Below are 27,895 nucleotides of genomic sequence, written 5' to 3' on the forward strand. Positions count from 1 at the left end.
AGAGTGAACAAAGAGAGTTAGCGATTAACTTCAAAGAATTTTGTTGGAGAGGAATAAAGATATTTAAGGTCTGTTTTGTGAACTAATTGCATTTGCATATTTATGGGATTTACTGATATAGCAGTAATTAAAAACTATTTAGTAGTCTTAAAGGACACATAACTCAGTTGCTGTTTGCATAATAAACACTTCTTATTATGTTTGCATAATAAAACCTCTCCCCCTCCTTCTTCCAAAAGACACTGGTCCAGCTAAGAGGTGTTGTATCTTACTTGGAAATAATGGAGAGACAAAGTGCAAGGGCTCCTGGGAATGTGGAGACGGGACTTCTGAAAGAAATACATCTCTAGGTAGCCTCTTAGTGACAGGCCTGACCCTAGACTGCATTCAAGAAACAACAGATTCAAACCTCAGATTACTAAGTCTTTTTCTTAGCTGATATTTTAAGAAGGCTGAATGCTTAGCTTCTGACAATTCCATTTTTTTCATTTTAATACACTGATCTGCTTGAAAGGCCTGAACGGGGTTCACCTCACATTCATCCTTCCTAAATAGCTTAGAGGGGTGTGGTGAGATCTTTGAGTAATGGATAAAAAGTACTGTATTAATGAGTGAGAAGAGACCATTTTCCTGAAAAATTTCATGAAAAATTAAATTTTCATGAAAAAAAAAAATGAACAGGGAAGAGATACCAAATCTAAAGGCACCAAGTAAACAAACTAAATCCAGACAGGACAGTAAGATTGGAAAAACAAATATCTGAGCCATTTGGTGATTCAGAGCAAGGCGATCAAGGAAAGATGGGGAAGCGTCTGTGTATAAACTATTTTGAAAACAAGTCAGTCACACAAAACCGTTCCCATCTTGGCAGAATTCATCAGCCAATAAAGAGCTGTAATGGGCAGGATCACCAGACTGTTGTTAAATTAGCTAATGAAGGTTGTAATGTACCTGTATTACACATCATTAGCAGTGGCCTTCCAGTAACAGATGGGTACAAGAGGAAGTGAGAAGAAAAGGGAGGGGAAAGCATATCCCAGAAGGTCTGACTTACCATGGCTTGCCAAAATAAAATGTGTGGCAAGAATGTAATGCCGATCATCATCGCGATTAAACCTTTGCATAAAGGGAAGCTTCTGTGTTGCCTTCCCATTAAAAGTGCTAGGTACATAGATATGTCTGTCTGCAGCTTGCTTTTCTCCTCATGGAAAGTGCTGGGACTTTGGTGGCCAGATCAGTCTTTGGTGATCGTATCTCTTGATAAAGCCCCATTTATCTGGCCATCCTCTTTCAAGGATGTTTCTAAACTTTCCATAAGTTTGTATCAAATTTTCACTACCAGGTTACATTTCTTTTTTTTTTTTTTTTTTCTGAAATATTTTCAAATACACAGCAAGACTGGGAGAATAGTAAAATGAATCCCGCCCCCAACCGTTTGAGAGTAGTTTGCCAACATGATGCTCTGTCGCCTGTGAGTGCTTAGAATGTGATTCTTACGAACAAGAACATTACATGATCTCAATTCCATCAAAATCGGGAGTCTCTAGGCCCCCACCTTGGGTTTTGCAAAGTCTCCCCAGATGTTCTTTGTAACAAAAGGATCCAATCCAGAGTCACACATTGCACCGAGTTGTCATGTCTCCTTAATCGGCTTTATGGGACATGGTTTCTCGTCTTTCCTCAGCTTCCCTAACCTTGACACTTTTGAAGATTATAAGCTGTTTTGTAGAGTGTCCCACAGTATGGGGTTATCTGGTGTCTCCTTCCAGATAGATCCAAGTTTTGAATTTTTGGCAGGATGATCACAGAAGTGCAGCTGTGTCTTCTCAGTCCCTCCTATCTCATGGCACACAACTCTCGTGATGGGTAACGTTAATTTTCATCATTTGATTAATGTGTTGTCTGCCAGATTTCTCCACGGAAAGTTTTTTTTTTTGTTTTTTTGTTTTTTGTTTTTACTCATTCTGATTAATAAGTATGTTGTGTAAGTGTCCTGTTTTTCATCAAACTTTCGGCAGCTAGGTTTTATCAGCCACTGATGTTTTTTGAGTGAACTATGACTATGAAGATTCTGACATTCCTTCTACATGTATTAGTTGGCATTCTAACTTAAGAAAAAGTCTTCATTTCATTCATTTATTTAAATCAGAATGGACTTGTGGATTCGTTTTTTTTTTTTTTTAATGTTTATTTTTGAGAGAGAGAGAGAGAGAGAGAGAGAGAGAGAGAGAGAGAGAGGATGAGCGGGGGAGGGGCAGAGAGAGAGGGAGACACAGAATCTGAAGCAGGCTCCAGGCTCCGAGCTGTCAGCACAGAGCCCGACGCAGGGCTCGAACCCACAAACCACGAGATCATGACCTGAGCCCAAGACAGATGCTCAACCGACTGAGCCATCCAGGTGCCCCTCCTTGTCATTCTTTTAGCACTTCTTTACTTTGTGACGCAACAAGATGTTCTTGGGTCTTCTCACACATCCCCTGTTCAGCTTCATGTCTTCCTTTTAGGTAAGTGTGTTATTTAGAAACTAAGATCTGGGTGTCGGGTATACTCATTGCTACTGGGGTGTCTTGGCTCCCAGACTCACCAGTGGACAGAGCTTGGGATACAAGTATGTATTAACATCTGTACACACACATTGACATCTGTGTTTATTTTTATACGTAGCCACATGTATTGAAAACCACAAGTTCACACTGATGCCTCCAAAACCAACTCAACGCCTCAGGGTTCATCCTAGTTTCCTCCCTTTCCATATTTGTAACTCCTGTCACCAACAGTAGGAAGTCAGTCAGGCTACGTTTTATTGGTAGATGAAAATTAAGGAGACAGCTTCATAGATTGTAAACAAAGGGACTAGATAAATTAGCAGAACAGGGATCAGGTATGTATTTCTCCCCTCGGTTTGCTCTGTGAAACTCATCTCAATCCTATGCCTCTACAATCCCACACGTAGTAAAAAGCAGATAGATGTTGGAAATGGTATGAAATTCAGTTTTTGTTTCTAGAGCATCTAGGGGTCTACCAGTGACAGATAGAATCATATGGAATTAGGTCTCTTTTTCCTTCATAATGAAGAGTATGGGTGCTCAGTGAAAAGATGAAAGAAAAAATTTATCACATGATGTCCAGCTTTCATAGCCCTCATCTTCAATCAGCCTAGAAGGATCCTCTCTTACATGGTTTACTTTCTGGATTGTATACTCAGTGACAATTTAAGAAGCACCCCCATTTATCAAACATCAACGTTTCTTTTAATTAAAGGAGCTCAGGAAAGACAGAGTGCACTTTCCCCACTGTATTGTTAGCAGCTGTTCTTGATTAGACAATTACAGGGTTCCATTAGCTTTGTGTGATTCAAGAGTCCAATAGCCATTGTCAAATGCTGAAGATGCTCCTGCATAAGTCTGGTTTAGAACAGCTATTTAGTTCTCAATTATTAATGAAATTAGTGTCCTGAATGTCAGCAAGATCATCGCCTTAGGTAAAGGCTGTTAAGGAAACCATATTAGTGTGGAATGTCCCCTCCTTAGGGGCTCCTCTTAGATTACATTTTTCACTTAGCTATCTCTTGTCAGGGAAATTGAAATGTTGGCCATGATCTGATGCTGGGGCAGAACCAAATGGAGAAGTTAAGGGGTATTGCTGTGGCATCAATTCTGAAACATTGTGTGGTGCTGGCGTCGCCTTTGGTCCTGTTCACTGTTTACAAAATAGCACCGGCAAGGACAGCATAAACTGGCAAACAGCAAAGAACGGAGTGAAGAGGGGCCCCTTTGGGAAAAATTGAGTGGTATTCCGTCCCGTAGGCAAGTTTACGTTTCTTCTCTTTGGGATGTGCCCGGGAACAACGGCAGGTGCAATGGCTCCTCTGTGGCCCTTCATCCTGGTGGGTGCCTCAGGTAGGTCCTTGTAATGATTTTATTTTAGGCATTGAGTATTAACTCTTAGAAGCGAGAGATGATACTTGTCTACATTGTGCTGTATAACTCTTTTCAAGTGTTTGTTTTTATTTATCATCTGTACAACACCTAGTCCTCTGAAGCTACATGGAGACCTACGATGATAGATCTATATATGTATATGTATATCTACATCTGTATCTTTATCTACGTGTATACATACACACAGAGGCACACAGTGGGGCTTTGTACAGGCAGCTGGAAATATTCTCTGAAATGTTAAAACTGTTTGATAAACCCCTGTTTCTCTAGAAATCAGGCTTTCTTGGCAGCAATTTACATTGATAGTCTGGGGCATTCTTTTTCAGATTTGCTTTTATGTCTGAATAATACATTTTTATTATCCAAGATGGTCTTGGCTTCATTGTAAGCTTTTAGTAGACCACAGAAAGAGTCTCTTGGATACAGCATGGCTATAGATGCCCGGATATCATTTTGATATTAAGGGTTTCATCCAGCTGTACAAAGTCTGTATAGATAATGAGTATATCTCAAAAGACAAGCACTATGAACTTGCGTGTTTTAAGTGTACAGTTCCCCTTAAAATGCTTTAGAAACTAAAATATTTTTCCATATTTCTGGAACTGAACTACACTTTTATGGTTCCAGTATTAACAGCTCTGAATTGGGCCATTACAGTTCGGATACAATGGATTCTTAAAGACACATACACATCAAGCAGATCTCTTAGGCTGGTGTTTCCCAACACCCCACTTTTTTGAGGGGTCTTGTGGAACTCACATCTAGGAATTTCCATGTTTTAAAATATAACTGGAAGTGGAATCCGTCATTTATGGCAATGAGGAAGGAATTTGGTAGCCAAGCAGCTGGAAATGAGTTTTTCTTGGGTAGAGAAGAAAAATAGCCACTTAGCCTTAAAGTATAAAAATCCTGAATGTTGAACTTCAAGGATAAAATCATTATTTAATTATAAAAATGAAAATAGGAAATTTCATTAAATGCCAGATGAGTTTCTTAGCAGAAAATAATTGTAAACATTAAGCTAAGTAAGATAGAAGGATAAAGGGTAAGGAAAAGAAAGAAATTGTTCTTAAAGATATCTCTTTCTAATGTTTAGTATTATGCTTGATTTTTGTTCTAAATGTGACAGAAAATGTGTTTTAATGGTGTCTAGTAATCCGTACTTGACTATAAATCATACTGGGAACATGTGTTGCAGAAAAATCTGCCCTTTAGAATCTTTGCTGGGTTAATATCAAGATGATTTGTAAATGCAAGAGCACTGAACCAACCACCAATTCAAGGCCACTGCCTGGAAGTGATGTGTGCTGGGGTAAGAGGCCCAGGTTAGGAGACCTGTTTGGTTCCTACTCCACTACTCACCAGCCATGTAACTCTGAAGAAGCCAATTAGTCTCTTAGAGATTCAGTTTTCCTGTAAGTTAAATGTTTCTCTTGTATATTTGTGAAGATCTAATAAGATAACATTGTGAAATTATAGGGTGCAATGCAAATGTAAGATACTTTTGACCTAAACACACACACACACACACACACACACACACAGAGAAAATAACATCGGGCTGTTCCTACCCAGTCATGCACACCATGCAACATGTCAGTCTTCCTTTTGAAGGGTTACTCACTGCTATCCCTAATATTCTGGGGGAGTCAGGTCAGTGTAGTGTCATGATTAAGAGCTTGGGCTTTGGATCCAGATAACTTGTGTTTAAATTCCAACCTCTTCATTTGCAAGCTGTGGGACTTTGGGTGGTACTAACCTCACTGAGCCTGTAGTCCCTTACCTGTAGCAAAGTGACTCTGCATCGGGCTGTAGGGCACCTATTTCATAAGGCTGCTGTAAAAGCCAAATGAGAGAATCCATGTCAATTGCTCTTAGCACAGTGCCTGGCATATGGCACGTATTCAGTCAGATTTGGGAATTCAATAGACCACACACCTAAATCTGAATTTCCTTGTAACCCCTCAGATGTATAACTTTTTTTTTTTAATAATCCTAGACATGACATACTCACTAAAGCAAGAACATCTCTTTTCATCAGAGTGCCCAGAACACTTTAAGATAGGTGTGAGAGTAATATGTTAAAACAAGGAAAACGAATAATTCTATTGTATTCTTACCTTAAAAAAAAAAAAAATCTCTCTTCACCTAAAAGTGCTTCATAGCTCAGTCCCTTAACACATTCTACTTTCCAGAAATCTTACAAATAAATTATTAGCATCCACAGAGGCAGTGCTAACAAGGAATCTTTCCTGGGTCTGTGGATCATTTCCATCAGCTCTGTTGAAACATCACTGAACTGAGTCATTTAGTGCTTGTGTGAATGTCACATTAGCTTTCAAGGGGGCATAATTTACTCTTAATTAATGGTCACTTAAATCCTTAATCTCTCTCTTGTAATTGATCTTTCTCCTCAGGCAAATTTGCATTCATAGTAGAAATGTAATTTATTATTTCTTCCTGTTTTGAACAAAGAACTCTGCCCTTATAGTTTATTTCAGCATATTTTCATTTCCTTCTTATTTTTCTTCCTATCATTGCTTGTTTCTCTATTGTTCCTAGTTCTAGATTCCAGAACTTTCTCTTTTTACCCAAAGACTTTGACATGTTCTGGAAACTTAGGTTATTCTATAGGGTATCTATGGATTGTTTCCTAGAAAAGACAGCAGAGGGGAAATTTGGGTCTTTATGGGCAGAGGGTGTAGGGAAAACACATTCATTTCTCAGAACTATGCTTTCACTCTATCTCCGATAGTTTCCTGTATTGGAACACGCACATTTCAGTACTTCCCCGACTGGGACTTGAATTGGGAGCTTCCAAGCGAGGTGAAAGTGAAGTTGCCCAAAGCAAAGTTCACGGGAAAAGCACCAAACCAGCTTTGCTTTTATGCACCTGACTTCTCTCCCCTGGGGTACAACAGCAAGAAATGGTCTCAGGTGGAGAGGTTCACAGCACATTTTCTTGACAATCACAGTTCACAAAAACCTTAAAAATGATGCCTGATGCAAGCCACCTGCCTTAGTCCTGCATGCCTGAATAGCTGATGCCATTTTAGGCGTCTTCCTGGGTGAATAGTTAGGAAGTTAAACTGCTCATTAGCTTTGCAGCTCTGGTGGTAATGAAAGTGAATATTCCACTGCCCACAACGAGTCTGCAGTTGCACCCCCAGCATCGTTGTTAGCATTTTGGTCACACTGACATTGATAAATCATAGAAATTGCTGCCCGTGGCGGCTAGTGACACGACATCATTCATAAAGAAACGGGTAGAAACAGGACTGTTGCACAGAGAGAAGAGATCTCATTTACAGTTTCCTGCTGGACCCTGCACACCTTCAGCGGCTCATCAAAATAACCATCAAAACCACTGAGAGGCGAGCTGAATTCACGCACAGGACACGACAGATAGATTTCACTCACGCACTGTGGCAGGAGGTGTGCAATTTGCTTCAGTCCAATGACTTAGCGAAGCTTTGAATCCCCCAGGAGCTGGTAGAGCTTGTGAGCAAAATATCTTTTTGCCATTCAGAGGAAGCCCTCGCAAATTTGTCACTTCCAATTGTTGGTGCTCGCTTCCCGGGCTTCCTTTCCCCTGGCCTCCCCTGCCTCAACACCAATCACTGCTCCTCTGCAAATCAGGATTCCCAGGTCATAGAAAATGGTTGTTCTCTGGAACCAGAAAGAATTTTTTCCAAAGCGGAGATCTCATTTTCTGACAAGCATGTTTTATTTAAAGACAGTTGAGTGCAAAAAGAGACTTTTTTTTTTTTTGAGAAGAAAAGTGTGAATTGTAATCTCATTAATCCCATTATTGAGGAATCCACACAGATCTTTGGGTCCATTGTTTGTCCATGTTTCTGCTTGGATTTTCTACTTAACCGTTGAATTGTGAATGGAAAATCAAAAGAAAAATCCAAATAGGATATAACTTGTGGCCGAGTGTATAGGAAGGTTTTTTTCTATGTAGGTGTAGGTGGGGGGGGGGGGATACAGAAATAAAGGATTCTGTCTCCAAGATGCAAGACTGCTGTGAAAACAGAATTGTAGGTGAAGTTCAGATCCTTGGAGATCAGGTTGGTTTATTTATCTTTACAGTGAGATTTCTCTACTGGGCAGTTAGACCATCAGCTTGCTTTAAATAAGTGTCTGCCAGAAAGCCCACCAGCTGGCTATGAATTTAAGCAGATTGGGGTAAGCTGAAAACTATGTTTTGTTAGGAACCACCAAGTCCTGGACTGTCTGAAATCTCGTAAAGATGCTAAGATGCTAAGTTTTGTTTTTCAGAAATCCTAGTCACAGATACACCTCATCCCAGGAATTCTACTCTATATCGTCTCACCAAGCAGCTATTACAGAAATATCACAAGAAAGTGAGGCCAGTTCATGACCGGACTAAGGCCACCACGGTATACCTGGATGTATTTGTCCATGCCGTATTGGATGTGGTAAGGACCATCTTACCCTTTCTGATTCATGTTACCCTTTTGTAAAACTATCTGCTATTTACGCAGGAGCGTAGGAGATGTTTTATTCTTAAGACTCCAGTTGAGCTGGTAGGGAAGTTGCACTAGACTCATGTTAGCAGTAAGCATGAGATAAAATACTTATTAGACACATGCTTTCTAGTCCCCAACTTGCAAGCTGAGATGCAGATAGTCTAGAAATAGGATTTTCATGGAATTAAGAGTTTTGTTTTAATTTTTTTTAATGTTTATTTATTTTTGAGAGAGAGAGAGAGAGACAGAGTGTGAGTTGGGAGGGGCAGAGAAAGGGAGGCACAGAATCCGAAGCAGGCTCCAGGCTCTGAGCTGTCAGCACAGAGCCCAACGTAGTACTTGAACTCACAAATGGTGAGGTCATGACCTGAGCTGAAGTCAAACACTTGACTGAGCCACCCAGGCGCCCCAAGAGGTTTTAAGAATTATAGTCATACAGTAGCCAAAGTATGGAAAGAACTCAAATGTCCACTGACAGATGAATGGATAAAGAAGATGTGGTATATATATACAATGGAATATTACTCGGAAATCAAAAAGAATGAAATCTTGCCATTTGCAACTATGTGGATGGAACTAGAGGGTATTATGCTAAGCAAAATTAGTCAGAGAAAGACAAATATCATATGACTTCACTTGTGTGTGGAATTTAAGATACAAAACAGATGACCATAAGGGAAGGGAGGCAAAAATAATATAAAAACAAGGAGGGGGACAAAATGTAGGAGACTCTTGAATACAGAGAACAAACTGAGGGTTGCTGGGGGGGGGGGGTTGTGGGTGGGGGATGGGCTAAATGGGCAAGGGGCATTAAGGAAGACACTTGTTGGCATGAGCCCTGAGTGTTATACATAGGAGATGAATCACTGAAATCTACTCCTGAAATCACTATTGCACTATATGCTAACTTGGGTGTGGATTAATTAATTAATTAAATAAAAAAAAAAAAGAATGGTGGTCATAGATCAGTGTACATATTTTATGAGTTTGCTGACACCAAAAATAGCAATAGGTATGTTTTTTCCCTATGGCTCATGTTTTTTAGTGACAGTGGTAGATTTAAGAAAACATCTACCACTTATTTAAAAAAAAATTTTAATGTTACTTTTGAGAGAGAGAGAGAGCACGAGCGGGAGAGGGGCAGAGAGAGAGGGAGACACAGAATTCGAAGCAGGCTTCATGCTCTGAGCTGTCAGCACGGAGCCCAATGAGGGGCTTGAACTCACAAACTGTGAGATCATGACCTGAGCCGAAGTTGGACGTCTAACTGAGCCACCCAGGCGCCCCTACGTCTACCACTTATTGCCTGAAATTGAGGAAAAGAAAAAAGTGCCCTGGTGTCTTGAGTTTATACCTAATGTATTTGATAAGGATGGTGAGGGAAGTTTGTGTATAAAACTGTCTCTCCTATATCTAAAGAGTGGGTTGTTGCAGGAATCAAATGAGAGAATTCATGGAAAGCAGTTAGCAGAGGTCTCAGTACACCCTCAGTAAATGGTGGCTTACCCCTGCTCCTCTCTCTTCTTAATTACAAAATTTCCAGTATCAATAGGTCCCAGATTTATTTTGATTTTTCTTACGAGCAGACCTTACGGAGCTTGTTTGTTAATATAGTTTAATATTTTTTTCAAGTTACTGCTCAAACTTTTTTTCTAATTAAGGTATAACATACATATGTGGAAATGCACGGATCTTAAGTGCACAGTCCAATGAGTTCTGGTAATTGGGTGTACCCATAGAATCCACACCCCTGTCAATATAACAGACCTTTCCATCGCCCCAGGAAGGTCCCTCATTGCCTGCCTGCCCAGTCAGTTCCCATCCCCTCTACCCACAGAGACAACTGCTGTTCTGATTTCTTTCACCATAGATTATTTTTGCCAGTTCTAGAATTTCATTGAATGAAATTTTATTGTGTTGTCCTCTATTGTGTCTGGAGTTTTTCACTCAGCATCATGTTTTTGAGGTTCACTCATGTTGTGTATATCAGTAGTTTTTCTCTTCTTCTTTCGTTTTTTAAAAATTTTTTTATTTACTTTTGAGAGAGGTAGTGCAAGAGGACACCAGAGGATCCGAAGCAGTGTCTGCGCAGCCTGACAGCAAGCAGCGAGCCCGAGGTGGGGCTGGAACTCAAAAATTGTGAGATCGTGACCTGAGCCGAAATGAAGAGTCGGGCACTTAACTGCCTGAGCCACCCAGGTGCCCCTAATGGAGTCCATTTTAAACCAGCTCGTTAGGGGGCGCCTGGGTGGCTCAGTTGGTTGAGCGTCCGACTTCGGCTCAGGTCATGATCTCACGGTTTGTGAGTTCGAGCCCCGTGTCAGGCTGTGTGCTGACGCCTTGGAGCCTGGAGCCAGCTTCAGATTCTGTGTCTCCCTCTCTCTTCCCCACTCATGCTCTGTCTCTCAAAATTGAGTAAACATTAAAAAAAAATAAAAAATAAATAAACCAGCTCGTTAGTTGTGGTTAGTGCTTTCTAAGTCCTAGGACATCTTCGCTACTCCAAGTTCACAGACATCATTTTCCTGTATTTTCTGTCAGAAGATTTACAGCTCCTTACCTTTAGTTCTATGATCTATTAAGAATTAATCTTTGTGATGGTGTGTGATATAGATCAAGGTTTTTATCACGGTTTTTGTGTTTTGGTTTGGTTTGGGTTTTTGCATTTAAACAGGAGTTGTTTCAGCCTTGTTTTTTCCCCCATTGAATTGCTTGATGCCTTGATTGAAAATTAAATTGACTGGTAAGTGTCAGGCTCTTTCTCTTGAAATCAGGCAGTGTAAGTCCTTGGACTTTGTTCTTCATTTTTGAGATAGCTTTTTAGGACCTTTGCATTTCTACATAAATTTTATACTCAGCTTGTGAGTTTCTATTTTTTAAAAAAACTGCTGGGAGTTTGTTTAGAATGATATGGCATCTACAGAGTAATTTACGGAAGAATTAACATTTTAATAATATTAACTATTATTCTAGTCCTTGAATATATTATGTTGTTCCATTTATTTGGGTCTTCAACAGTGTTTTATAATTTTCAATGTAGAAGCTTTACACATATTTCTATTAAATGTATCCCAAAGTATTTTTGATGCTGCTATAAATGTTACTTGAAATTTTTTAATTTTCTATTTGTTATTATAGAGAAATAGGAATTTTGCATGTTGACTTTGTATGCCTTACTAAATTTACTTATTCTAGTAGTTTTTTTGTAGATTAATGTTGTCTACATACACAATCATGTCATCTGCACATGGTTTTACTTCTTCCTTTCTGATCTGTTTATGTTCTTTATTTTTTCATTGCCAAATTGTACTGCCTAAGACTTCTACAGTGTTAACAGAAACGGTGAGAGCAGGCATCCTTGTTTATTCCCATTCTCGGGAAAATTTTTCACCATTAGGTATGATGTTAGCTATAGCTTTTTCATAGATGTTCGTTATCAGGTTGAGGAAGTTCCTTCCTATTTCTTGTACACTGAGAGTTTTGTTTTGTTTTTTTTTTTAATCATGACTACATATTGAATTACATCAAATGTTTTTTCTCCATCTATTTGGAGAGCAGATAACTTTTCTGTTTTATGCAGTTACTAGGGTAAATTATTTTGATTTTCAAATGTTAATCATCCTTGCATTCCTAGGATAAACCCCATTTAATCTTGATATGTTATCCTTTTTCTATATTTCTGGATTTAAATTCCTACTTAATATAGGTTGTGTCTATGTTAATGAGGAGTATTGGGCAGCAGTTTTTATTTCTTGTAATGTGCATGTCTGGTTTTGATACCAGGGTTATGTTGGCCTTAAAAAAACTAGTTAAAAAATGTTTCTGCTTCAATTTTCTGAAGGAGTTGTTTAATGTGGATGTTTTTCTTTCTTCTAAAAAAATTTTTTTGAGTTTATTTATTCAAGAGAGAACAAGTACAAGCAGGGGAGGAACAGAGAGAGAGGGAGAGAGAGAGAATCAGAAGCAGGCTCCACTCCCTGTCAGTGTGGAGCCTGATGTGGGGCTTGATCCCACCAACCATGAGATCATGACCTGAGCTGAAATCAAGAGTCTGCTGCTTAACCGGTTAAGCCCCTCAGGTGCCCGTATGTTTTTCTTTCTTAATGTTTGATAGAAGTCACCAGTAAAACCATCTAGGATTGGAATTTTCTTTGTGAGAAGATATTGAACTGTGAATTCGTGGGTGCCTGGATGGCTCAGTTGATTGAGTCTCGGACTCTTGATTTCAGCTCAGATCATGATCCCACGGTCATGGGATTGAACCCTGATTCGGGCTCCTCACTGAGCATGGAGACTGCTTAAGATTCTCTCTCTTTCACTCTGCCCCATCCCCCACTCTCGCTTGCTCCCTCCCTCCCTCTCTCTCTCAAAAACAAGTGTGCGTTCAATTTAATTAACATGTGTAAGAATGTTTATATTTCCTATTTCTTCTTGTGTCACTCTTAGTAGTTTGTATTTTTAAAGGGATTTATTTTATCCAAGTTGTCATATTCATTCGTTTACAATATTGCCTTTTTCATTCCTCATGTTGGTAATTTGTGTTTTCTTTTATTTTCCCTTAACCAATATTGTGAAAGCTTTATCAGTTTTACTTATTTTTTTTCAAAGAACCAAATATTGGCTTTGAATTTTATCTATTGTTTATTTCATTGATATCTGCTCTTTATTTGTTTTCTTTCTTCTACTTACATTTAATTTGTTTTTCTTAGTTTCTTAAAGTGGAAGCTTAGAGCTTTGATTTTAAACCTTTTTCTTTTTAATTTTAGCAATTATGGCCGCAAATTTCCCTCTAAGCACTGCTTTAACTGTATTATACAAGATTTTGAGCATCTTAAAATTGAGATATAAGTTACATAAAATGAAACATCTTTTTATTTTTTTATTTTTTTTAAGTGTTTATTTATTTTTGAGAGAGAGCAAGCACACATGAGCACACATGAGCTGAGGAGGGGCAGAGAGAGAGGGAGACACAGAATCCGAAGCAGGTTCCAGGCTCTGAGCTGTCAGCACAGAACCCGATGCAGGGTTCAAATTCACAAACTGTGAGATCATGACCTGAGCCAAAATTGGACATTGAACCGACTGAGACACCCAGGCACCCTGAAACACCTTTTATTTTTTTAATTTTTTTTTTTAACATTTATTTATTTTTGAGACAGAGAGAGACAGAGCATGAACAGGGGAGGGTCAGAGAGAGAGGGAGACACAGAATCTGAAACAGGCTCCGGGCTCTGAGCTGTCAGCACAGAGCCCGACGTGGGGCTCGAACTCACGGACCGTGAGATCATGACCTGAGCCGAAGTTGGACGTTTAACCGACCAAGCCACCCAGGCGCCCCTGAAACATCTTTTAAAATACCACTCACTTCCCCTAACCCCAATACCTGGCAACCAGTGATCTTACCTTTTTCACTATAGTTTTGCCTTTCCAGAAAGCCATATAAATGGAATCATGATATTTTACACTTTGTTTTGGCTTCTTCCATGTGGCATGCTGCCTTGGAGACAACCCACGTTTTGCTGTAGAGTCAGTAGCATTCTGTTGTGCGAGTGTCCTGCAATTGGTTTATCTGTTTACCAGTTTTTGGACATGTGGGTTATTTCCAGTGTGGGGAAATTATGAGTAAAGCCACCATACACATTTGCATATGTTTTCACTTCTCTTGGATAAATACTTAGATGTAGGATTGTGAGTTGTATGATAAGCTTGTGTTTAACTTTGTAAGATACTGCCATACTGTTTCCCAAAGTGGCTGTATCATTTTGCATTCCACCTGCAATGTGTGAGAGTTTCAGTTCCTCCACATGATTGCTAGCGCTTGATATTGTCAATCTTTGTAAACGTTAACCATTCTGGTAGATTTGTGGTGATAGCTCACTGTTTTTTTAACTTTCATTTCAGTAAAGACGAATGACCTTGAATATCTTTTTGAGCTCTAATTTGCCAATTGATACCTCTTTTGGTAAAGTGCTCAGATCTTTTACCCAGTTTTAAATAGTGTTGCTTATTATGTTATTGAATTTCAGGAGTTCTTTATATATTTTGAGTCTATTTCTAGACTCTGTTCTGTCCGACTAATCGGTGTTTCTCCCTCCATCAGTACACTGTCTCAATTACTGCAGCATTACAGAAAACTTGAAATCAGAGCATGTTTTCCAATCTTGTTCTTTTGTTTGAAAATCATTTTGACTCTTATAGGTCCTTTGCATTTTCATATAAACTTTAGAGTCAATTTCTATTTAAAAAACTGCTGGAATTTTTGTTGAGATTGCATTAAATCTATAGGTCAATTTGAGGAGAATCAACATCTTTAACAATAGTCTTGCAATCCGTGAGCCCATTTTATCTCTCCATTTGTTTAGTCCTTTCATTTCTCCTCGTAATATTTTGTAGTTTTTAGTGCTTTACACATAATTGTTAAGGTGTATCCCTATTTCACATTTTTTTGTTATTCTATAAATGGTATTTAAAAATGAATCTCTGCCTAGCATACAAAAATACAGTTGATTTATATGTATTGGCCTTGAATCCTGTGGCCTTACGATACCTTATTAGTTTTAGAGGCTTTTTTGTAGATTCTTTCAGATTTTCTATGTAGAAGATCATGTTGTCTATGAATAAAGACAGTTTTTCTTCTTTATTCCCACTCTTTATACCTGTCTTTCCTTTTATTGCCTGTTGCACTGGCTCGAACCTACAGTACAATGTTGAATAGAAGGGTTTACTATTCCATAAATATCAATTTGATAAAAGTATTCGATAGTATTATTAAAATCTTCTCTTTTTAAATTTTTGTTGCTTTATTAATTTCATAGTGAGGAGTGTTAAAATCCCCAACTATAACTGTGCTTTATTTCTCTGCTCTGTTTTTAGGTGAGTATACATTTAGAATTACATGCCTTCCTGATGAACAGATCCTTGTATCATTATGAAATGCCCCTCTTCGTATCTAGTAATACTCTTTTTCTTGAAGTTTTTCTCATGCTTACTTTTTGCATGGCGTGTGTTTTGCCATCCTCTTATTTTCCATCTCTCCCATGACATTGTATTCAAAGTCATTTCTTGGAGACAACATATAGTTGGGTCTTGCTTTTTTTTTTTTGTCAACTTTTATTTTGAAATAATTATAAATTTACAGGAAGTTGCAAATAAATTTATAGGGAGGTTCTGTGCACCCTTTACCCAACATCCCCCAATGTTAACATCTTAGGCAAATAGAGTATCGGTACTAGAAATCGACATTGGTTCAATCCACAGAGTTTATTCAGATTTCTCCAGTTTTACATATATTCATTTGTCTCTGTGTGTGTGAGCTTCTATGCAACTTTATCATGTGTGTAACTTTGTGTGACCGCCACTACCACACATTAAGCAACACAGTCATCACCATGGGGCTACCTGGTTCTGCTCCTTTATAGCCACATCCCTGTCCCTGCCCCCTATTCCTAACCACTGGCAACCAATAAATCTCTCTTCCATCTTTGTATTTATGTTATTTTAAGAATATCACATAGGGGAGCCTTGGTGGCTTAGTTGGTCAGGCGTCAGACTCTTGATTTCGGCTCAGGTCATGATCTCACAGTTCATGGGTTCAAGCTCCCCATCAGGCTCTGGGCCCACAGCACGGAGCCTGCTTGGGATTCTCTCTCTCCCTCTCTCTCTCTTTTTGCCCCTCCCCCACTCACTTTCTCTGTCTCTCTCTCAAAATAAATAAACTTAAAAAAAAAAGAATATAAATGCAAAGATACAGTATGTAACCCTTCGAGATAGGGTTTTCATTCAGTGTAATTCCCTTCAGGTTCATCCAAGTTGTCCATAATCTTCAGTTCATTGTGTTTGTTGCTGAGTAGTACCCCAGGGCATTGCTTTTTTTAACCTGTCTATCTGTGCATTTTAACTGAAGCATTTCATCCATTTACCAATACTGTCTATTTGTTCTCTAGTTGGGCCATCTGTTTTTGTTGTTCTTTTCTTTCCTTCCTCTCCTGCCTTCTTTTAAATAAAGAAAATATTTTTTTTAATATTTGATTTTAGTTCTTGTATTGGCTTTTTAGCCTGCCTCTGAATCATTTTTTTTTTAGCTGTTGTTTTAGGGATTCCCATTTCCATCATTCATTTAATACAGTTTACTTAGAATTAATGTTATTATCCTTCACATACATTGTACAAATCTTGCAATAGTAACATTCCATTTACCTGCTTCACTGACTTTTTTACTATTTTTGCCTTCAACTTTACATTTACATACATAATATACCCCACAATACAATGTTAGTATTTTAATGTACTTTGTTAAAATCACTTAGTAATTTCTCTTTATTTAAACAGAGGTAGTTTTCTATGTTAGTATCTTAGTGCTGTGCTGGGAGTCATAGACTGATTTTTTTGTGACTGAGAATTAGGCATTGTAATTGATGAAAAACATAATTTGAAACTGAAAGTATAATCAATATAACAGGGTTTAAATTATTTTTTTTGTCTGATGCAAGATATTTTAGCATAATTTTCCTCCAGCTTAGATAAATCCCCAATCATTATTTCTTTGCAAACAGGAACATTTAAATGATACACACACACACACACAAATCTCAGTTTTAGCAAAAGTACTAGATCTAAGATCCTAGAAAATATTATTTAATACATGCCAGGAAATATCCACCCCTCCTCCAAAGGCCTAGTCTTACAGAAAGCTCCAACAGAAAACTCCCTTAAATGCTCTCTGTAATTGGATATTGAACTAAAATTCTTGAGACTTAATTTCCTGGGGCTATATTTTCACCTACTTAAGAAATGTCAGTCTTTGCTGGTTGTCTGTGAGCTATTATGACTGTGTCGTTTACCAGACATTGTACAGTGGGAATAGCATGATTTGAATTGAGTAAAGACACATGAGATGAACCATGTCATGTGAAACCCTGGGACAGATGTATAATCAGCCTTAAGTAAGGGAATAAGAGAGGCCTTCTAGGTCCCTCCACATCCTCCCACTTTTTATTTCATATTGATTTAGATAAGCTTTCCTTTAGAGGTTTATTAGGAGATAAATATAGAAAAGGAGTTAAGTTCTATATTCATATTTTCCCTTAGAACAACTGTATCAAATTGGAATTTTTTTTTTTTTTACCTAATTCTTTCTTTCTATCCCGATTAAAGCAAATAAAACCAGATTCCTTATGGTAGTTAAGGAGAACACCATTACTTTTTCAAAGATATGTTTTTCTCCACTGTTGTGGAATATACTAATTTTTTACTAGAATACATTAGACATACCCCTGTTACTGGATAAGACAGACTTTCCTTAGAAATTTGGAAAAATATTATATTCTATCCCTCTAGTTTTATCCCTGTCTACTGTCTTAGCCTTATCTCCTCAATACTACAATGAAATCAACTCCTTGTTGTTTCCTGCCTGTATGCTGTTTCCTCCACTAAATGTCTTTGTCTTCCTTCTCCATCTGTAAAATATTCTAGTCCTTCAAATCTCCACTTCTGAGAAAGATTTCCCTCAATTCTGCAAGCGGACAGCAATATCTCCTCCCTTTAAATCCACAGAAGTCTGGGGGCGCCTGGGTGGTGCAGTCGGTTAAGCGTCCGACTTCAGCCAGGTCACGATCTCGCAGTCCGTGAGTTTGAGCCCTGTGTCAGGCTCTGGGCTGATGGCTCAGAGCCTGGAGCCTGTTTCCGATTCTGTGTCTCCCTCTCTCTCTGACCCTCCCCCGTTCATGCTCTGTCTCTCTCTGTCCCAAAAATAAATAAACGTTGAAAAAAAAAATTTAAATCCACAGAAGTCTGTATATATTTTTTAAATTTTTTTAAATATTTATTTATTTTTGAGAGAGAGACAGAGCGTAAGTGGAGGAGGGGTAGAGAGAGACAGAGACACAGAATCCGAAGCAGGCTCCAGGCTCTGAGCTGTCAGCACAGAGCCCAATGCGGGGCTCGGACTCAATGAACCGTGGGATCATGACCTGAGCCGAAGTTGGACGCTTACCCGATTGAGCCACCCAGGTGCCCCAAGTCTATATATTTCTTAACACACATAGTGATTTGTTAAAATGTCACATACCCTAATGTATTAATAAGCTTCTTGAGGGAAGGACTTGCTTACTCATATTCATATTTCCCATATTATGCAGCACAGCGTATCTTGCTTCAAAGATACTGGATAGATATTTGTCAAGCAATTAATTAATCAAAATACAGAAGTGCCAATTTTAGTACCGTCATTATGAATGGCTTCGTCTAATAGGCTTTGCGAACGTCTCTATTACATTCAGCAGGGCCAAGCCTAGAGTCCATCCTGGAGGCAGGGTCAGTTTGGAAGGACTTGATGACATGGCACACGGAATCAGCCAAGGACACCCCCAGTGTGAATAGATAACTCGTTGGGTGCATCTGGCGGCAGCTGAGCTGCTGGCAACTTTTGTTTGGCGTGAAGAGCTTTCAGCCCAGCTCTCACTGTGGCACCTCGCTTCCATTATGTTTTGCCTCCTGTTTTGTTTATATGAAAGACTACAGTCTTGTCTTAGAATTTCTGGGTATTATGAGTACCTTAGGGAAATCTGATTATAGAGATAATCTACTCAACAGTGAAGAGTTTCAATTTGTTTCTATTGAGTTTTGTCAATTCCGAATCCCAGATACCTTTGTCTTCCAGCCCATTGACTAGAGCCTCCCAGCCAGACGTTGAGGCATCTGTTTCTATAGTCTTCCGAACTGGGAAAGATAAATAAGAATGTGCGGGAATTATCTGTGTATTTGCTAACCACCAATTTAGATCTAAATAGACTCCCTCTGTTAGGAAGACTAATGAATTCCAATTCTCTGAAATATCCTTTGCTTTTAACAAGCAAGATGGAAGGTAGCTAAAGAAAAAAGAGAGGGAGAGAGAGAGAGAGAGATACACAGAGGGAAGAGCTGTGAATAATGCCACCAGAGAACCAATTATGTTCACCAGCTGGCATTGAGAAACTTGTTTCCTGTGACAAAAAAAAAAAAAAAAAGATTTCAGTTTTAGCCTCAGACTCCTTTTTGACATTGTGTTCTTTAGGGCTGAATGACAAATGCTCCCAGATACCCCCTAATATATTAGAAAAAAATTCTTCATACTTGTTACATGTAACATGACAGAGCAATGGGTGGGAACAGAAGGGCCAGCAGAGGCATCAATATGGCAGTCAATACGAATCGATGGGATAAAATGCTGGTCTCCCCAGCCACATAACTGACTTAGTGATACGTTCATGACTTGGCGAGACGGGGATTTAAAAAAACACTTGGTCAGGACATTTCATAGATGTAAGGCTGTATTTGTTGTGAAAGAAGAGTGAAAAAGCTGTGTTTTCCAGTAATACAAAGTGCATTTTGAACTTGGGTTATTTTTTCCCCTGTTTGTGATGGCAGCGAAACCCAGAACTGAGCCTTTATGTGCTTTAGTGGGGGACAGCCCAGATCTTAGAATGTCAGTAAATCAAAGCCCAGTTCTACAGTATGACAGTTCAGAGGAAGAAAGTCAGATGTAAATAATACTGACTTTAAAAACAGTATCTATTTCAGAATCTCTCAGCTGGTAAAACTTGGAAGGAAGCGGTGTCACCTCAAGGTTCATTCATGTTGTAGCATGTGCCAGAATTTCCTTCCTTTTTAAAGCTGAATAATATTACGTTGTATGCATATATCACATTTTGCTTATGCATTCCTCTTTGATTGACACTTGGGTTGCTTCCACCCCTTGGCTACTGTGAATAATGGTGCTGTGAACATGGGTGTACAAATAACTGAGTCTCTGCTTTCAGTTCTTTTTGGATTTATACCAAAGAATGGAATTGCTAGACCATATGGTAATTCTATTTTTAATTTTTTAGGAGCTGCCACTGTTTTCCATAGCAGCTGTACCATTTTACATTCCCACTAATAGTGCACGAGGATGTCAATTTCTTTATATCCTCACCAACACTTATTTTATGTTTTTGTTTTATTTTATTTTGTTTTGTTTTAGTAGCCATCTAATGAGAGTGAAGCGGTATTTCACTGTGGTTTTGATTTGCATTTCCCTGACGGTTAGTGATTGTATTGGCCAGCGTGGACTGCCATAACAAAGACCATCAACTCTGTTTCCTACAGTTCCAGAGGCTGGGAAGTCCAAGATCAAAGTTCTAGCCAGTTAGGTTCCTGGTGAGAGCTCTTCCTGGCTTGCTAATGCCTGCCTTCTTCTCCATACCCACATGGAGGAGACAGAGAGATCATTCTCTCTACCTCTTCTTCTAAAGCCACCAATCCTAGTAGATAGTGCCCTCATTTAACCTTAGTTACCTTTTAAAAGTCCTGTCTCCAAATTTAGTCACATATGAATTTTGGAAGGACATAATTTGGTCCTTGGCAGTGATGTTGAGCTTCTTTTCATGTGCTTATTAGCCATTTGTATATCCACTTTGGAGAACTGTCTATTTAAATCCCTTGTCCATTTTTAAATGGGGTTATTGTTTTGTTTGGGTTTGTAGAAATTCTTTACGTATTCTGGATATTAACTCCTCATCAGGTATATGATCTGCAGGTATCGTCTCCATTCTGAGGGTTGTCTTTTTACTTCTTGATGGTGTCCTTTAAAGCGCGCAAGTTTTTCACTTTGATGAAGTCCCATTTACTTTTCCTTTGGCTGCATGTGGTTGTGGCCTCATATGCAAGAGACCATTGTCTGAGTCAGAGTCATGAAGATTTACTCCTATGTTTGCTTCTAAGAGTTTTACGGTTTTAGCCATTATGTTTAGGTTTATGTTAATTTTGAGTTAATGTTTGTACATGGTGTGAGATATCCCTCTTAGTTCCTAAGACCATAGTAGTTTTAGAATGCTCATTACTAGAACATGTATGAAAAAAATTGGTAAGGAGTGTTTTGTTTTTTGTTTTGTGGTTTTTCTTTTCTTTTCTTTTTTTTTTTTTTTTTTTGGTTGTTATTCTTAAGGGTCTTCTCCAAAACAATTACTTATTGCAGACATGGGTAAATCACATCTACTTATATCATCACAAATATACTTCATTTACATTAAGCTCGTTCAGTCTGATAACCAGAGAAATCCAAACATCAGGTAACCTAACAGGAATGGCTGCCAGTAGCAGTTGAGATTAACAGTCGTTGAAATGTTGTGAATAATATCTTGATTACAAATAAAAGCTTGGCCTCATCTTTGTACCCAGAATTGGATAAGACTACATGTCATTTTCAATTTTGATTAATGGCAGAGTAACTAATTAGGGTGGGAAAGGGATTAGAAAATCATTCAAGATGTCGGTGTAGTCCTTGTGCCATTTTGTCATGGATGCTATAGTCAAGTTCACAGTGACAGGCACATGTAATAACTAGGAGCTGAGAATAGTCAGATTTGAAGAGTCAAGGCAGTGCTTTTAAAATCAGCATTTTTAGTTAGATTTGATTTTCTTTCTCTGAATTATTATGCTGTTGAATTGGGCTTTGATTTATTGACATTCTGAGATTTGGTACAGATTTTCTTTTTGCTTTGCAGGATGCACAGAATCAAAAATTAAAGACCAGTATATTGTACTATGAGGTAAGTGCTGTTAACTTCCATGCATACTGGACTCCTGATTTCTATAGTGGTGCCTGGGTGGCTCAGCCAGTTAAGCGTCCGACTTTGGCTCAGGTCATATCTCGTGGTTCATGAATTCAAACCCTGCATCGGGCTCTCTGCTGACAGCTCAGAGCCTGGAGCCTGCTCCTCATTCTGTGTCTCCTCTCTCTGCTCCTTCCCCACTAGCACTCTGTCTCTATCTCTCTCTCTCAAGAATAAATAAACATTAAAAAAAATTTAAATCTGTTGCAAAATATAATTATTCTAAGGAATAGATATTTTCTTTGTGTTTGCAATTTAGTTTCTTAGACCTGCAGCAGATCTAATTTATTAGAATCTGTGTAAGATATATGGCCATGGTTTCTGGTTGGGGCACCATCTTTAGGGGTTAGCAGGGAAGTCCTCTCCCCTAACAGTACCAGCAAGCAGATCAGTTGGGTTATTCATCCAAATCCTTCTTCAGTTCTTTGGGGAGATTGACATTGCCCCTTTTTGATACATTTCTTTTCTAGCTCCTCCTAACAGGTTTGGGATGATGAATTTTTATCCTGGAGCCCCACCATGTTTGATGGGATCAGGGAGATCTCTCTACCTCTAAGCGCCATCTGGGCCCCTGATACATCATCAGTGAGTTGTAAGTGTGCTGGGGTGTATTTCTACAGGGCTTAAACTGCTTGGACTACTTATGCCAGTTGTCACTTTCAGTCACTGTTGCTGTCTTTTGTTTTTTAATCTAAAGAGGATCATAGTGTTGGGAATATTCCAGGTAGAAGTACCATGAGTTGACATCATTTAAGATACAGATTTAATTACAAATGCTTGAGGTAAGTTACTCATGGGTTATGTCCGTTGCAAAAGTAGCAAGTGAATTATCTTTTGAGGCTGTCATTACTGAATCCATCTTTGCCAGGGTAAATGATGTCATGGGAAATGTGATTCTGTCTTTGCACTTCTAGACTAGTCCTGAGTATCACAGCCACTACCATCTCATAATCAGTTCTGTTCATGTATTGAAATGACTAAGGCCTTCTCTGTAACAGCGAGGTCTTCTTGTGTTTCATATAGTGTGGACATTGAATGATCACCCGGCCTCCCCTATGTCTATGTGAACTCATCTGGGACCATTAAGAATGCTAAGCCTATCCAGGTGGTTTCCACATGCAATTTAGAGACATAACGCTTTTCCATTTGATATGCAGAACTGCAGCCTAACTTTCAGTAGCATCCTGCACACGGGTAAACCGTGAGCGGCCTAGTCTGCCAATGGGAAAACACTCTTGTGCTGGGTTGGCACACTTAGGTGAAATTATATCATGCTGTCTGTGAGGTTTATTTTGTTCTTGCACATAGTTTTTACAAATCGAAATCTTTTCTTACAGCTATTTGGCTACCATTGTAATTTGGACTGAGTACAGTGTTGTGCCCAGATATATTGCTCACTGCTGCTCTAGGTTTGGGAATACAGTATTAGGCCTCCTCTGCCACTGAGAAGGTTATAGAAGTGGTAGGACCAGGTCCATCATTCTGTGGATAATGGAGTGCAAACTATAAATTCACAGTTGGTTGTTTTGTTTTGTTTTTTTTTTCACTGAGAGGGAGACTCTATTCCACATCCCTATCCCTAATTCAAAATGGTTATACTGAGCCCCATCTCAGTAAGACTGTACATGTGGGGGCAAGAGTGAAAGGAATAATTTGAGTTGGGAGTTGGAAAAGCGGGTGGTTATTGGGGCCTCTGTGTGTGGGGAAGTCCATTGTTTCTCTTGTTTTCAGTGGAAGATGTAGACCTGGCCTTCCTGAGGAGCAGAGAAGACATTAAGCATGACAAAAAGGAATTTTTGAAGGACAGTGAGTGGGAGCTTCTTTCTGTGTCCTCAACATACAACATCCTGCAGAGCAACACTGGAGATTTTGCACAGATTCAGTTTAACGTAGGTCCTTCCTGTTCCTGTTGCCTACTTCTCTGCAGTCACAAGCTTTCTCTGCTGGGCTCAAGGATCTCTGCTCTGTCGTGTATTCTCATTCTTTATCATCATCCAAAAACTGATGATTCAGGTGGCTCTGGAAGCCCCTTGCATTACAGCATTTCACAGACCAGAGATTCAGTCCCAGATCCTGGACTCCTACTGTAAGGATTCCAGATGTGAGTAAAAAGAGAATGGTTTCAGGCACCTGAACCACCCACCTTAGCAGGCATCCTCAAGCCTTTCGGTGCATACTAACATCCCCACTCCCAACTGCTGCTGAGAGGAGGGGGAAACAAAAAAAAGAAAAGAAAGAAAACCCACATACAGCAACAACAACAGAGTGGGAGAAGAGCGTCTCTTTAACGTTACTGTCCTGTTTTTAACTGAGTAAATTATTAATTAATTCCAGAAACAAATGCATAAAGGTATCATTATTAATTTGAATATCTTGAGCAATTAGCTAACAAATCACCTACAGGATCCTCAGAGACTCCTGGTGGTTTCTGGATCAGAGAGAACAGCTGCTCTAAAGGGATTCGATGAGAACCCAAGCTTCTCGGAAGCACCACCAGGATGCTCTTGGCTGCATCGTCATGGGACAGTTTGTTCAGCAGGAGCCTGAGGGGTGGGGTGCAGGACAGCGAAACTGCTGTTTTGCACTCCAGAAGCAGCCATTCTCCCTTCCCTGGCCCTTCTGGCAAACTGTCCTGATAAGTGGTTTGTAGCAAGTTCATGCAACTGTAGATCCGCTGTCAGTATTCACTTCTGCTTTTCTGCACAAAGTCAGCTAATAGTGTTGATAGCTGGGTGGGGAGGAGTTCTTCATGCCAGGTAATGTCTGTGATTGACAAATAGAGACTACAAACAGGTCAGGATGACACACGAGATGAATTCTCTTGGAAACAATCCTTTTGGATAAGAAGGAAAATTCAGACTAGCCTAGGTGCTATGGTTATGCTGGATAATCATACGCTAAGAGAGGGTGGTATCGAAATAAGCTATTATTGAGGGCACAGATGCCCCTCCATTGGTCAAAAGATGTTCCATGCAGCTTTCCAGCAAAGCTCTGGTTAAATCAGGGCCTCCTAGAAATAGCTGTGGCTTGAACGTGACTAATGTATAACTAACTCATTACAACTCATACCTTCCTGGTGGTGGAGTCTGGGTGTTTGCCTGTTCTGCTTGGTTTTTAGCAAAGCTGGCGTCGTGGCTTATTTGTCCACTTTTTTTTTTTTTTTTAAAGTGAGAGAAAGGGAGGGGAAAAAAGAAAGCTTTTTTAATTTCAATGAGTTTCTTGGCTAAGAGTAAACACCTCATTAATTTTAAAGATATCAGCCCACAAACATTATTAATGCAGCCCGAATAATGGCGAGCATTAAAGGGAAATGTGAGGGAGGAGCACGTGCGAGGTGGAACACAGTCACCTACCAAGCGCTCCGGAGAACGCTGCACACACCATTACCTACACTGCACGAAGGAGACAAACAAAGGCAAGAGGCAGGGCCGATAAACAGGAGTGCGCACGCACACATGCACACACACATACACTCACACTCTTTCCATAAAGCAGCCATTATTTGTAGTTACACGTCACCCTTTACCCTGAATATTAATTTGTCTTCCCAGTCGTGGCGAAAGGCTTTCTATGTCGTAGGTCCGTTTTTAAATATGATGGACAGAGGCGTAAAACAGTGCTTACGGAAGGAGAAGCTTCCCTGTGTCTCGGGAACAGTGATCCCATCCCTTTGCTCTGTTCACCACCATGCTTCCTCTGCATTTACAGTGTTTACATTGAGGTATGCCAGAGGTGGGCATCGACAGCACTGTATGCTTTTGGAGCTGTTCCCTGCGTCTCTTTGCCCTGGGGGCTGCTTTCCACCCTCGCCCTCTGGAACAGAGTAGGGAGAGAACCCTGAGTAGTCACAGATCATGTTTCATAGGCAGGGAGCCACGCCCAGAAGCAGTTATACAACTTTGGAAAGACTTAAAGTAGATTCAGTGGCTATCCTAGGTCTCTTGTCTCCCTTGGCCTCTCTCAGCCCCCATGCCTCCGCACACCTGCTATGTGCCCTGATGGGCTTATGATCTCTTACTCCATACCAGTCATCCTGCTCTCAAGTTAACAACTGAGGCTTCCTGGTGACCTTCGGTAACCTTTGGGCAATGACGTGAAATTGAGAGCCCGGTTCTCTGCCAGCACTGGTCTGCCAGGGTCCTGACAGCAAACGGCCATCTCCCTCCTGATCTAATCACCTGCATTGTCCCTGTCCAGGCTGCCCAGTGCGGGGGTGGAGACAAGTGGAGCAGACAGGAGGAAAGATGATCTAAATATCTTGTCCCTCTGGGCCTGATGTACATTGCTGCCATTACTACTAAATCAAGTGCTCAGGATTCCTGGTTAGCTCAAGCTAATGTGCAGTCATATCTGCTGGCTCTAGAACACGTATTGTTTATCAGAGGGCACTGCTAACACATTGGAGTCAGGCTACATTCCACAGGGGGCTCAGAGCATGGGCACCTTTTGCCTACAAGGAGGTCTGTGTGCAGCCTGGCACCTGCTCCAACAGCCACAGGAGGGAAGATTCCCTCCAATACATTATCGGACATGCTGCTTCCAGAAACAGAAGGGTGAGCATTCCATGTCTACATGGCAGCTTTTTGTTTTTTTGTTGTTAAAAAAAAAAAAAAAAAAAAAAAAAAACGAGGGTAGAAGTGGGAGGAGGTAGGAATAAAATGTGAGAATTCATTTTGGATGGAAAAGGGTGGACAGCTGTTGGAAGAACTAAAGTGAGCCCAACACGCACATATACTCACAATGAGTGAGATGTTCATGCAGGCATGGCTGGGAGCCTTCCCGGGCACCCCTGGAAAAATGCAGAGGGGCAATTGAGAAAGCAAGGTGCCCCATCTTTTCCTCTTTTTCTGGCATAGTTTTCCTTTAGAGATTAGGTTAGAGTAGTTTTGTTGAGATATCCATTGAATGCAGCTCATGAACTTGAGAGAAGTTCCTTCTGAACTCCACCAGATCGGGAGGGAGAGTGAGAGAATGAGAATTTAGAGCCCTAGAAATCATTCCAGGGTCACTCAAGCACCCTGACATCATGGACTTTGTGCTAACCCAGCCTGACCCATGGTCCAGATCCAACTCCGAGTCCGGAAGCTCTCGCTCCTGTGCAGGGATCTTACTTAAATGGCAGCAACTTTCCCATTCTTTCTGAATTGGGAATGGTGGGAGGGACTTGGGAGAGGAGGAAAATGGGCTTCTGTATGAAGCGTGAGTCTGGGCGTCAAAAATTCCAACTATGTCATAAAGACGGTCATGCAAAATTGAGTACTGGTGGGGTCTACCATCAAGGAGGCAATTAGAGGCTAACCTTGGGGCCTATTCCATCTCCAAGGAGCTCTCCACACACACATTCTGAATTAGATTGATCTCTTTCATTAACATCAATAGGCTCCAAATACCTTTGTGTACTTATTATTACCTGGCTTTAATGGATAATGAAATTGTGGCATAATATTGCTAACACCTGAAGGGTGTCTAATGGAGAACACGGACTGAAACTAAAGTGCTTTTTCTTCCCTTTCTGTGGAATTTAAAGGCACCAGCTCCTTTAGTCCGTTAGAAATGATGGGCTCTAGGTAGGGGCAGTTCCACGGAGAGTGGTCTCACTGAGCTGGTGACATCCCTTCCCCCCCTAGCATCAGCCATCAGCTGGAGTCCCTTACTGTCTCTGGAATGACCCGCCGAGAGGTAGCCCTCAGGGGATGGATCTCAATAGGAGAAGCCCTATCTGTGCTAACTCCACGCTCCCACCTTCTTGGAACTAAAAGTAACATTACTAATAAGACTCCAGTACCACGCAACGAACGTCTCTTGAGCCCTTATCATGTGCCAGGCTCAG

At 40.0% G+C, this 27,895-nt stretch overlaps 1 protein-coding gene across 1 annotated transcript in view; it reads left to right on the top strand.

Annotated features, from left to right (window-relative positions):
• Positions 1-5,161: 5,161 nt before the first annotated feature.
• Positions 5,162-27,895, top strand: part of HTR3B (5-hydroxytryptamine receptor 3B) — a 32,100-nt gene continuing 9,366 nt past the window's right edge. Inside the window, 8 exon segments of the mRNA XM_045482867.1 lie at positions 5,162-5,253; positions 8,226-8,386; positions 21,958-22,002; positions 22,549-22,639; positions 22,642-22,657; positions 23,089-23,197; positions 23,199-23,259; positions 23,797-23,954. Coding sequence (XP_045338823.1) covers positions 5,181-5,253; positions 8,226-8,386; positions 21,958-22,002; positions 22,549-22,639; positions 22,642-22,657; positions 23,089-23,197; positions 23,199-23,259; positions 23,797-23,954 — 714 coding nt within the window. The 5' untranslated portion in view covers positions 5,162-5,180.

This window comes from Leopardus geoffroyi, chromosome D1 (assembly GCF_018350155.1).
Source record: "Leopardus geoffroyi isolate Oge1 chromosome D1, O.geoffroyi_Oge1_pat1.0, whole genome shotgun sequence".
In the NCBI taxonomy this organism is placed as follows: domain Eukaryota; kingdom Metazoa; phylum Chordata; class Mammalia; order Carnivora; family Felidae; genus Leopardus; species Leopardus geoffroyi.